General features: G+C 40.9%; 1 protein-coding gene across 2 annotated transcripts in view; it reads left to right on the plus strand.

The window, feature by feature from the left end:
• Positions 1-13,540, plus strand: part of FTCDNL1 (formiminotransferase cyclodeaminase N-terminal like) — a 75,725-nt gene that overhangs the window by 29,660 nt on the left and 32,525 nt on the right. For both annotated transcript variants that reach the window (XM_022567340.2, XM_089916538.1), the window contains exon 5: positions 6,457-6,642. In XM_022567340.2, coding sequence (XP_022423048.1) covers positions 6,457-6,642 — 186 coding nt within the window. The remainder of the gene's footprint in view (positions 1-6,456; positions 6,643-13,540) is intronic.

Genomic DNA, 13,540 nt, shown 5'->3' on the forward strand with positions numbered 1-13,540 from the left:
TAAATATTTACAATTGTTATATCTTCTTCTTGGATTGATCCCTTGATCATTATGTAGTGTCCTTCTTTGTCTCTTCTAATAGTCTTTATTTTAAAGTCTATTTTGTCTGATATGAGAATTGCTACTCCAGCTTTCTTTTGGTTTCCATTTGCATGAAATATCTTTTTCCATCCCCTTACTTTCAGTGTGTATGTGTCTCTAGGTCTGAAGTGGGTCTCTTATAGACAGCATATATATGGGTCTTGTTTTTGTATCCATTCAGCCAGTCTGTGGCTTTTGGTGGGAGCATTTAATCCATTTACATTCGAGGTAATTATCGATATGTATGTTCCTATTCCCATTTTGTCAATTGTTTTGGGTTTGTTATTGTAGGTCTTTTCCTTCTCTTGTGTTTCTTGCCTAGAGAAGATCCTTTAGCATTTGTTGTAAAGCTGGTTTGGTGGTGCTGAACTGTCTCAGCTTTTGCTTGTCTGTAAAGGTTTTAATTTCTCCATTAAATCTGAGTGAGATCCTTGCTGGGTAGAGTAATCTTGGTTGTAGATTTTTCTCCTTCATCACTTTAAATATGTCCTGCCAGTCCCTTCTGGCTTGCAGAGTTTCTGCTGAAAGATCAGCTGTTAACCTTATTGGAATTCCCTTGTGCGCTAATTGTTGTTTTGCCCTTGCTGCTTTTAATATGTTTTCTTTGTATTTAATTTTTGACAGTTTGATTAATATGTGTCTTGGCGTGTTTCTCCTTGGATTTATCCTGTATGGGACTCTCTGTGCTTCCTGGACTTGATTAACTATTTCCTTTCCCATATTAGGGAAGTTTTCAACTATAATCTCTTCAAATATTTTCTCAGTCCCTTTCTTTTTCTCTTCTTCTTCTGGAACCCCTATGATTCGAATATTGGTGTGTTTAAAGTTGTCCCAGAGGTCTCTGAGACTGTCCTCAGTTCTTTTCATTCTTTTTTCTTTATTCTGCTCTGCAGTAGTTATTTCCACTATTTTATCTTCCAGGTCACTTATCCGTTCTTCTGTCTCAGTTATTCTGCTATGGATCCCATCTAGAGTATTTTTAATTTCATTTATTGTGTTGTTCATCATTGCTTGTTTCATCTTTAGTTCTTCTAGGTCCTTGTTAAATGTTTCTTGCATTTTCTCTATTCTATTTCCAGGATTTTGGATCATCTTTACCATCATTATTCTGAATTCTTTTTCAGGTAGACTGCCTATTTCCTCTTCATTTGTTAGGTCTGGTGGGTTTTTATCTTGCTCCTTCATCTGCTGTGTGTTTTTCTGTCTTCTCATTTTGCTTATCTTACTGTGTTTGGGGTCTCCTTTTTGCAGGCTGCAGGTTCGTAGTTCCCGTTGTTTTTGGTGTCTGTCTCCAGTGGCTAAAGTTGGTTCAGTGGGTTGTGTAGGCTTCCTGGTGGAGGGGGCTAGTGCCTATGTTCTGGTGGATGAGGCTGGATCTTGCCTTTCTGGTGGGCAAGTCCACGTCTGGTGGTGTGTTTTGGGGTGTCTGTGGACTTATTATGATTTTAGGCAGCCTCTCTGCTAATGGGTGGGGTTGTGTTCTTGTCTTGCTAGTTGTTTGGCATAGGGTGTCCAGCACTGTAGCTTGCTGGTCTTTGAATGAAGCTGGGTGTTGGTGTTGAGATGGAGATCTCTGGGAGACTTTTGCCATTTGATATTGCATGGAGCTGGGAGGTCTCTTGTGGACCAGTGTCCTGAAGTTGGCTCTCCCACCTCAGAGGCACAGCACTGACTCCTGGCTGCAGTACCAAGAGCCTTTCATCCACACGGCTCAGAATAAAAGGGAGCAAAAGTAGAAAGAAAGGAGGATAAAAGAAAAGAAAATAAAGTAAGATAAAATAAAATAAATTATTAAAATAAAAAATAATCATTAAGAAAAAAAAATTTTTTTAAGTAAAAAAACCCAACAAAAAGAAACGGATGGATAGAACCGTAGGACGAATGGTGAAAGCAAAGCTATACAGACAAAATCTCACAAAGAAGCATACACATACACACTCACAAAAAGAGGAAAAGGGGAAAAAATAATAAATCTTGCTCTCAAAGTCCACCTCCTCAATTTGGGATGATTCGTTGTCTTTTCATGTATTCCACAAATGCAGGGTACATCAAGTTGATTGTGGAGATTTAATCCGCTGCTTCTGAGGCTGCTGGGAGAGATTTCCCTTTCTCTTCTTTGTTCTCACAGCTCCCGGGGCTCAGCTTTAGATTTGGCTCCGCCTCTGCGTGTAGGTCGCCTGAGGGAGTTTGTTCTTCGCTCAGACAGGACGGGGTTAAAGGAGCAACTGATTCAGGGGCTCTGGCTCACTCAGGCCGGGGGGAGGGAGGGGCACGGAGTGCGGGGCGAGCCTGCAGCACAGAGGCTGGGGTGACGTTGCACCAACCTGAGGCGCGCCGTGCGTTCTCCCGGGGAAGTTGTCCCTGGATCCCGGGATCCTGGCGGTGGCGGGCTGCACAGGGTCCCCGGAAGTGGGGTGTGGAGGGTGACCTTTGTTTGTACACAGGCATCTTGGTGGTGGCAGCAGCAGCCTTAGCGTCTCATGCCCAGCTCTGGGGTCCGCGCTGTTAGCCGCGGCTCGCACCCGTCTCTGGAGCTCCTTTAAGCAGCGCTCTTAATCCCCTCTCATCGCGCACTAGGAAACAAAGAGGGAAGAAAAAGTCTCTTGCCTCTTCGGCAGGTCCCGACTTTTCCCCGGACTCCCTCCCGGCCACCCGTGGTGCACTAACCCCCTGCAGGCTGTGTTCACACCGCCAACCCCAGTCCTCTCCCGCCGCTCCGACCGAAGCCCGAGCCTCAACTCCCAGACCCGCCCGCCCCGGCGGGTGAGCAGGCAAGCCTCTCGGGCTGGTGAGTGGCTGGTGAGTGCGGGTCGGCACCAATCCTCTGTGCGGGAATCTCTCTGCTTTGCCTTCCGCACCCCTGTTGCTGTTCTGTGCTCTCCTTCGTGGCTCCGAAGCTTCCCCCCTCCAACACCCACTGTCTCCGCCCGCGAAGGGGCTTCCTAGTGTGTGGAAACCTTTCCTCCTTCACAGCTCCCTCCCACTGGTGCAGGTCCCGTCCCTATTCTTTTGTCTCTGTTTATTCTTTTTTCTTTTGCCCTACCCAGGTACGTGGGCAGTTTCTTGCCTTTTGGGAGGTCTGAAGTCTTCTGCCAGCGTTCAGTAGGTGTTCTGTAGGAGTTGTTCCACATGTAGATGTATTTCTGATGTATCTGTGGGGAGGAAGGTGATCTCCGCGTCTTACTCTTCCGCCATCTTCCCCCTCTCTCCTCTTTTTCTTTACTTCCTTTATTTTTTCTCCTTTCCTCTCTTTTTATCTCCCTCTTTTTTCCTTTAGTTTTATTAAAGGTTTTTTAAAGCAAGTTCCAAAAATCATATTATTTCACCCCTGCATATTTAAAATATCTGTAAGCAATATGGACATTTTCTTATATCGCCACAATGCCATTATCACACCCAACAAAATGATCGTTTTTTGGTACCATCTAATATCCAGTGTATAACCCAAGCAAACGTCTTTCTATGATGGGCTTGTCTGAATCTGGATCTACACATGGTTCACATATTGAGGTGATTGTTGTATCTCTGTCTCTTTTGATCTAGCCCAGTTCCCTGCCCCCCTTTTTTCCTCCAATTCACTGGTTGCAGAAACTAGGTCAGTTGTCCTATGGAATTTCCACATTCTGGATCATCTGTTTGCTCCCTTGTGGTGTCATTTAATTTGTTTCTTTATCCCTCTCATTTCATACAAACTTTAAGTTAGCCCCTTGATCGGGTTGAAGTTCTTTTTTTTTTTTTTTTTTTTGGCAAAACTTCTTCAAAGGTGGGTTGTGAGCTTCATATATGTCCTATCAGGAAGCCACAATGTCTGATTATCTCACATCTGGTGATGCAAAGATGAATTGCCCTTGTTCCTAATTGACTTTTCATGAGGGTTTTATCCATTGATGATCTTTGCCTGAAACAGTTATTTTCTTAGGGTCTCCAAAATGGTGATTTTCTAATCATATCATTTCTTCCACATTTATTAGTTAGATTTTTTTCTATTAAAAAATCTTTACCTCATCAGTTCAGGCTATTTGGCTACCCTGAAATACAGTTTATACAGGAAAGGCAGGATAAATGCTTATTTTTATTCCTTTTAATTGCCAGATTTCTAGATAAGGAGTTGGTGCTTTAGAGGAAGCTTTTCTTTTATTTTATTTTCACTTTACAGACAAAGAACTTGAGGCTCAGAGATGTCAAAAAAAATCGCTCAAGATCCCAAACAGGTATTAAGGAGCAGAAATGGTGTTCAAACCGATATCTTCTGGCCTCAAAAGCATATGCTAATTCTACTAAACCAAAATGTACCCCTGCCCTCAACCCCCCAGCTGCTGACAGCTGGGAGTTGCTACTGCAAATATCTCCCCCTGCTTTGCCCTTTAAGAACCAGGCTCCAAGAATCCTCCTTTACAGCATTCTGGGCTTTATAAACTTATGCAATACTCCAGAACTGTAGTTCCAAATGGAGGTGCTGGCCTGGCTAGGCCAAGAACTGAGCAGAGCCAGGAAATAGGTCACACTATTTCTATTTAGAAGGAGGGGCTTTAGCATCACAGTTTGTGTCTTAGGCTCCTGTGACAACCAAAGTGTGAGTCACTCTAAGTTATGGCTGGAGCAGATAACGGTGATCCAAACAATTTGGAGAGTTGTCAGATGTTAAGATGTCTTAACTAAGTCTCCTAAACCATTTTCCCTTTCTTCTGCCACCCCTGCTCTCTGCCATTCCAGATTTGAGGGGAGTACTTAGGTAACTGCCTAAACATTATTTTACAATTCCTAAACCTCTGTTAACTGTGTCACTGGCATCTGCCTGCTCCCCCGCCCTGAAGCCCATGGTCCTTTAGTATCTTAAAGTAGTGTTAAAGAAGTAGAGTTCACTTAGTAAATTTGGGAGATTTTCTTGGCTTTGTGGTGTCTACATATCACGGGCTTCTAGTGCTAGAGTCTCTACCTGACTCAGAGAAAGAATGTTTCTCCGGGACTTCCCTGGTGGTCCAGTGCGTAAGACTGCACTCCCAACGCAGGGGGCCTGGTTCGATCCCTGGTCAGGGAACTAGATCCCGCATGCGTGCCGCAACTAAGAGTGCGCATGCCGCAACTAAAGATCCCACATGCCTCAACGAAGATCCCGTGGGCCGCAACTAAGACCTGGTGCAGCCAAACTAAATAAATAATAAATACATAAATATTTTTTAAAAAGAACATTTCCCTAGACTTGATACAACCCAGAGGTACAAAATTTTTTTAATGCCCTCCACATTTCACCCCTCCCATCAGCATAGCAGTCTACATTAGAAACAAACAAATAACCAACCTTCAGAATTGTAGTTGGAGAGGTTTCCTGTGCTTATGGGGCTAAAGGCCCCATCTCAGCCTCTGATGTTCCATGATGGGCCTCCAAATAGGGGAGGCCCACAGTCCTGCTGTCCCAGGCCAGTACCCAAATTCCCAAATACCTGCATCTATACATCAGAAAAAAATTTATGCTATCTATATCCTTGCTTACAGGGGACTGTGATTAGTGCCATGAAAACATGCTGTCAGCTGCAACCAGCAGTCCCCTAAAGCAGTTCTCTGGAAAAAACAGGAAGGTAATTCTGTAATCTGCCTTGAAAAGATAAGGTCAGAGACAGAATCTAGATATAAAAATGGCAGAAGAGAATGAAAAAACGTCATTCAGAGAGTAGCCTCCATAAAATTATATTTAAATACTAGGCTTCCTTACAGAATGTCTGACCCAATACTATCCAGTAGAACTTTCTGTGATGATGGAAATGTTCTGTATCTGCAGTGTCCAATAGGAAGACCACTGGCCACATGTGGTTATTGAGCACTTGAAATGTGGCTCATGCAACTGAAAAAACTTTTATTGCATTTCATTTAATTAATTAAAATTAAAATTTAATGGAATGTGTAGCTAAGGGTTACCATATTGGACAATGCAGATCTGGCCCCTGTATTCTTAACTTTTTCTTTCTCCTAACAGTATATATAATTTGGGGCTGTTATAAAATAGTTAAAAAATTGAAGGTACCAATTTTATTAATCTTAGTGATGAATTTTCCTTATGGAATTAGATTCATAATGGCTTAGAAATTCTAGCCTCCTTGTACATAGACAAACTTTTTATTATGAGACTAACTTCAAGGGAAAATTAATTATGCTCAAACTTTGATTTTTAAAATTTGTGTGAATTATATGCTTTAGTGGTGATGGTTATAACAGTGATGGGAACGCACTTAATGCTACTGAACTGTACACTTAGAAATGGTTAAAATGGTAAATTTTGTGTTAAATATATTTTACCACAATAAGAAAATTATGTGCTTTATTTTCTTTCATTAGGCCTGATTTTAATTTAATTTTGTTAAAATTTCCCACTGTCCATAGACCTTGCTGAGAATCTGGTCCAGCGTGTTCCTGGCTGCAGTGTGTTTCTCTTTGGTGAGGCCGACCTGCCTGAGAAGCGCACTCTTGTCCAGAGAAGGAAACAACTGGGCTGGTTCACAAGGAGGGATTTCAGTGCTCTTAAACCTGACCTGGGAGTTGCACCTGCCCGAAGATGTGGTTTAACAGGTTCACAGTATGGTTTTGTTCTGCTTTTGTTGTTGTTGTTGTTTTTTAATTTATTTATTTAATTTATTTATTTTTGGCTGCATTGGGTCTTTGTTGCTACACACAGGCTTTCTCTAGTTGCAGCGAGCAGGGGCTACTCTTTGTTGTGGTACGCGGGCTTCTCATTGCGGTGGCTTCTTTTGTTGTGGAGCACGGGCTCTAGACGCGCGGGCTTCAGTAGTTGTGGCTTGTGGGCTCAGTAGTTGTGGCTTGTGGGCTCTAGAGCGCAGGCTCGGTAGCTGTGGCACACGGGCTTAGTTGCTGCACGGCATGTGAGATCTTCCCCGACCAGGGCTTGAACCCATGTCCCCTGCATTGGAAGGCAGATTCTTAACCACTGCGCCACCAGGGAAGCCCCTCTGCTTTTGTTTTTAAACTTGAGTATCCCGAGGTCACCTTCATTTGGTCCCTCCCACATAATACAGGAGGGCTTTAGCTGGGGCTCCTTCTTGACTTGGTTGAAGGTCTCCTCATGCCTCTTTCTTACCCATACCTTCATGAGCTGACCAGAGAGGCTGGAAGCCCTCATCATATATTCCATGAGAGCCCCCAAGAGTGATGTTCAAGATAAATAACGAGCCCTGCAGCGTGGCCACTGATGGTGAGAATGGTTGACACCAGGACAGGTCCTGGAGGCCCGCTGCTGTGCTGGGCATGAATGTGTATCCTGGGGACACTTGGTGGCTCAGGACTTGGGTAGAGCTTACTTTTAGCTGGTAGGAAAGTCTTTCAGCACTTAAACATCCAGTGTGTCCAAGTTGATGCTTACAGCTGGAAGTCAGTTCTAGAGGCACCCTGGAGACAAGCTTTTCTACACAGCAGGCTCTAGGCCAGAGAGAACAAACATGGGGAATGGTATTCTTCCTTCCCCTGGATCTCACCAACTCTTACCTCTCTCTGCTACTCCAGTCCCACTCCTTGCTTAGAGCTTACCTTCGGAAAAGGCAGTAGCACCCCATCCAAAATGCCATCCCCATTCACTGCACTTCACCATCCTAGTGCCATTTATTTGAGTCTTAATTCTTTCACCCTCAAGTATCTTCTGTAGGGATCACAAATTAAACCATGCTAGGTAACATTTTCATAGTTAATATTTTAGCCATTACTAAGATACTAGGTCCCCAAGGAGCAAGAGGTGGGCAACCATATGAAACACATTTCCCCATGGTGCAGTTACCCATAGGCTTTTGGTTACTAATCCCTGGTGCAGAATTCTGCTCTCAAACCAATGATATCTATAATCAAGCAGAGCAGTACAATGAAAACAGTGCAGGCTTTGAGGCTATGCTCAAATCCTCGCCTTGCTGTTCATTGGCCGTGTGACTTCAGAGTGTTCCTTAACTCATTGAGCCTCAGTTCCCATATCTATAAAATCGACATAATAATTATATCTCCCTCATGAGACTGTGAGGTTGAAATAATGTCTATTAAGTGCCGAACACAGTACTAAGGGGCCATTTTTTCCTTCCATTTAGAGAAAAGATTTATAAAAAAGTGTGTGTTAGTCTTTACTTATGGAAAAAGGAAGAAGCTGATTGCTCGCTGCCAATTTGAACCTCACATATTTTCCCACGATTTGTCTCACAAATGTAGAAGTGTAAGTTTGTGACTAAATTTTCAGACAGCTATTTCCTGGCTTCTAATTTGGGCCTCACTAAAGACTGAAAGGATTATTTCACAAACCTTGTCAGCGCAGTGCCCAGTGACTGGGATTACAGTCAGTGGACAGGAATTAGAAGCAGGGATCCTAGTACTAGAGAACAGAACTGGCTTTAGTGTTGGATTAGGCAGTCCCTGGAAAAACTTCATTCTCATTTCTGCATTGCTATGAGACTGAATGGGTCGGTATTTAGGGAGAACTTTAGAGAACTCTAAAAAGCATATCTGAGTTAAAGACTAAATGTTCATGTTATCACTAATCGTATTCAATCTTCTAAGAACAAACTTGGTTTGTAACTGTCTAAACCAAAGTGAACACTGCTCCCCCATCTCACCTAATGGTTGTCTGGTGTTGGGATAATCTCACCCATTTTACATTGTTTGATTGGAATGGACAAGCCATTGGGATTTCTAATTTCTTCTCTATTTTTACTCCTTGTGGAGATCTGTGATTTACATGGAGAATTTCATCAACATCTGAAAATCCTAAGTTTACTTTAAAATGCCAAGATTGGCACAAAAATGTTTAAAGATGGTATTTTAAAGGTAAAATTTGATACTGATAAACATTTAGTTAGAGGCACTCATGCTACTAATGGTAGCATCAATTGGTATAAACTTTTTGGAAGTGAGTTGGTGATGTGTATTAAGAGCTCCAAGAATATATGTAACTGCTTTGCAGAAATTCTAGTTCTAGTGATAGATTTATCTTAAGGAAATAGATTTATTCTTGAGGAAATAATAAAAGATACATGTACTTATGCACAAGTGTGTTTATCAAAGAACTATTTATAATAGTAAATACGGGAAACAATGTAAATGTTCAGTATTTGAGAGTGATTATTAAATAAGCTATACCTAGGTGAAAGACTATTATGCAAGCAATTAAGTGTGAAGGTTTGGAAGAATTTTTAGAGACTTGAAAAATACAATACAATATAGAGAGAATTTGCAGTTTATTAATTAATGCAACAAATATTTATCAAGTACCTAGTATGTGCTAGGCACTATCGTCAGTGGGGAAAATAGAATTTATTTGCCCTCAAAGAATTTACATTCCAGGGACTTTCCTGGTGGCGCAGTGGTTAAGAATCTGCCTGCCAATGCAGGGGACACAGGTTCAAGCCCTGGTCCAGGAAGATCTCACATGCCGCGGAGCAGCTAAGCCCGTGTGCCACAACTATTGAGCCTGCGCTCTAGAGCCCGTGAGCCACAACTACTGAGCCCACGTACCACAACTACTGAAGCCCGTGCACCTAGAGCCCGTGCTCCGCAACAAGAGGAGCCACCGCAGTGAGAAGCCCGCACACCGCAACGAAGAGTAGCCCCCGCTCGCCACAACTAGAGAGAACCTGCGAGCAGCAATGAAGACTCAACGCAGCCAAAAAAAAAAGAGTTTACATTCCAGTGGGGAAGGGGTGAAGAGAGCGACAGTAAATAACAAGCTTAATAAATAGAGAATTATATAGTATGTTAGAAAATAAGTGCTACAGCCAAAAAGCAAATAAAACTGTAGTTCACTCCCATCCCAGACACATGATTCCCATTGTCCTGTTCAGTTTTTTTTTTTTTTGTGGTACGCGGGCCTCTCACTGCTGTGGCCTCTCCTGTTGCGGAGCACAGGCTCCGGACGCGCAGGCTCAGCGGCCATGGCTCATGGGCCCAGCCGCTACGCGGCACGTGGGATCTTCCCAGACCGGGGCACGAACCCGTGTCTCCTGAATCGGCAGGCGGACTCTCAACCACTGCGCCACCAGGGAGGTCCTGAACTACAGTTTTTAAATGGGATAAACCAAAGTAGGCCTCATAGTGAAGGCAGTGTTGGAGCAAAGACTGGGAGAGAGGCAGTTAGCCACGTGGAGATGTGGACAGTAGTCTCAGGCAGAGAGAAAGCCAGTGTCAAGGCCAAAGGATATAAAGTAGTATAAACAGTATGATCTCAATATTGTAAAATATATGTATGCATCTATTTATTTTATTTATGTTATATATTTGTAAGAAAAGTGTTTTTAAATTCTTAAAGCTTTCAACTTATTTTCATTATTTATCTAAATTGATTTGATCTTGTGATTACTTTCCATCATCTTTCATAAAGGGTAATTATTGAGGTTTATCAATGATCAGTTTTATAAAAGCTGGGTGTCATTGCATTTATTCAGATTGCTGATGAAAGATTTAAGATAAGAAGGGAAAAGTAGCACAGCTTTCCCCTCCGTATGTCTTTTTTGCTAATATCTCCTAAGTGGCAGAATCCTCAGTTTGTGCAAAAAACATGAAAATTATAAGTTGCCAAGGCTAGGTAGACTGTTATTCATTGAGAGACACCTCATTTAATAGGCTCAAAGCAGATTCTAATAGAAAAGTAAAATGTTTCAGAGAGGGACAGTGAATAAAGGATATGCATAAACAGTTTCTAATATTTCATGAACAAGATTATAATTCGAGTTTAAGACACATAATCAACCGAAATCTTAGGTTACCTTACTTGCACGAATTATCTCTTAAGAAACACTTACGTAAGAAGGAGTAAAATGTTTTCATTTTTAAAAGTAATATCTACTGAAGGAGAATTTCTAGCACCTCTGTCATTAGGGTAGAAATGTTATTCATCTAATTTTTCAGTGAATTTAGTTCCTAACTATGGCGATTTCCCTCCTTATTTTTAAATTTAATGGCTTTATATATTTTTCTAACATTTTTTATTTACATCAATGTTTCTCAACATAGTTTTCCACTCCTCCCATCAAAACAGAAAAGCTTCAACACATTGCTGTATTTATTTCTTTTCCTAAAAAAATTAAATAGAAATGATTGGTGCTATCAACTGAACACTTACAGTTAACTTTCCAGTGACAAAGTAATCTACACAGTACCCAAGAGGAAGCAGAATCTATAAGGGAACAGGTTTCTGTTTTGAAGTTCCCTGAGAATATTATAAACAGAAGAGAAAAAAGTGAGCTCAGAAATGATTAACACCCATAGTCAGTGCCAAACACACAAAATCTTTTAAACCAAATTCCTTTTAAAAGTTTGTAGTTGGCCAGCTCATGAGGAACATAAATAAGGACAAAGCAGTAATAGTTGATACTTTCAGATCTATAAATAAATACTTTATACATATATATTTTAAAACCCTAAACATTTATAGGATAATTTAAACACCACTGGCTGATATATGACTGGCCTGCATATATGCATCATTGTTTAAAAATAGAGGGACAATTCTTTGAACTATAGTTTCATATGATGCCTTCGGAATCATAGATGGAGGTAATTGGCACATCTTGGAATCAAGGACTTCTGTTTAGTTATTTCAGTGGGTTAGCGAGAGCTGTCCCTGCATACTTCTGTCTCAGTAAATGAGAAGTTGCAGCATCAGGCACTTTTCTTGACATTGAATAATGCCGTTTACTTCACACCCAAAACTTTACCTAGTGTTTGAAAAATAATTTCTAGTTTTAGAATGAGTCCTGTTTTGAGGAACCTATTTTCATAATTTTCTACATTTGCTTGTAAATCTAGTTGGAGTGATGGAAGATGAAAGGCTCAATGTATAATTAAGTGTGTAACCTGTAGTAGAAGCATGAAGGACTTTGCTTTTGTCTCTGCATGAGCTGGTGAAAGGCACTGTTCTATAGAAAACCTGGGAGCAGGCAGGTCACCTGAGGTTCCTTTCAACTGGACTGGCTTCATTCCATTATGATATTAACATGTATCTACCTCTGTGATTTCCTCTCTGAAGTACTGTTACTCTGAAAGATTCAGAGTTGAGAAATTGAGGCTCACAATTCCTTGCAGAGTGGGAAAACGTCATAGCCATTTTGCTGAAAGACAGCTGAGCAGAGGCAGTGTCCCTGAAGAGGTAGAACTTGAATTCAGGCTCATGGGGAGCCACTGCCAGCCCTAGGCCACACAGTGTCACTCAGCTTTCTTTTCTGTGGATTTGGCCACATGCATAAGAGTCCTGCATTCTTCCCGCCATGGGAGTATTGGACTTAGCAATTATGTTTGAGTTTTATGGCTTTAGTCATCAAATGTCCTGTTTCAGCTGTGGTTTCTCTTTAGTACATGTTCTAAAAAATTTAAAATACCAATACGTAATGATGACTAATTGCTTTTGGTGTAATAACAGCTGTTTATATTTTTGAACCTGAGTTCCAAGTCTGTTTTCTTGCTCTGTTTGTTAGTCTGAAGCAAGGACCACATTTAGGCTAGGTTTTATGTTATTTTAACTTTCATGTTTTTACACCCAGTAACCTGCATGGTTCCTGGAACTCAGCAGGTTTTCAGTAAAAACATATTTAATGAGGGAGTCGCACATTAGTTCATGAGAATCTCTTTATTTATTCAAACTGTAATGTAATCCACAAATTTGCAGTTCTCTCTTCAGATATAAAAATGCCAAATATCCCAAAGCACCACCTCGGCTCTCTCCTCATGCATCTTTTAAAACTAAGCCACCAAAGAGGAACTTAATATGATAAATAGAACTTCTAAATACATCCCTTAGCAACTTCTGACTCCCTAAAATGAAATCCTTTCTGTGGAGGAAAATATATAGAATCTTTTCACCATTAATTGATTGAAGATGATGGCACCTGGAACTATTTTTGAGAATAATTTTGATCTAAAGGGGGAAAAAAATACATGTGTTTCTTTTGAGTGCTGCTTTTTCATTTTTCTAATGGCCTCTTCACTATTGTTTTGTCTGAATGCAGTTTTTTATTTGTGTTATTCCAGACATGGTCCTACCGCAAGCATCTTTAAACCAGACATTAATAGCATAGTTCACAGTCATTACTGCCAGTGCTCAAACACAAATATTGCATTTGTGTTTGCAAAAGCTACACATCAGATGTTAATTAAGTGCATTTGTTTTTTTTATGCTTAAACAATCTGGCATAAAGAGTTTACATCTATATCAGTTCACCATAAGGTCTCTACAATATCTGAATCACCAGCCGTACAGTATATGATAAATACAGTGTTTCCACACAAGAAAATAACAGAATTGTCAGGAAAACATCAGGCCTGTTATATTTCCCTGTGAAATAATAGCAACTGAATCTCAGTTTCTTTTTCTTTTTGATAAAAAAAGTATATAACTAGGAGTAAACACCAATATTTAGAATGATAAATTTTTCATTAAAGAACACATGGAAAGTGAAATCATACCAAAGATTTTTTTCCTTGTTTTTAG

Source organism: Delphinapterus leucas, chromosome 8 (genome assembly GCF_059928025.1).
Source record: "Delphinapterus leucas isolate spDelLeu-1000000601 "Yukka" chromosome 8, BTC_Dleu_Yukka2, whole genome shotgun sequence".
Classification (NCBI taxonomy): domain Eukaryota; kingdom Metazoa; phylum Chordata; class Mammalia; order Artiodactyla; family Monodontidae; genus Delphinapterus; species Delphinapterus leucas.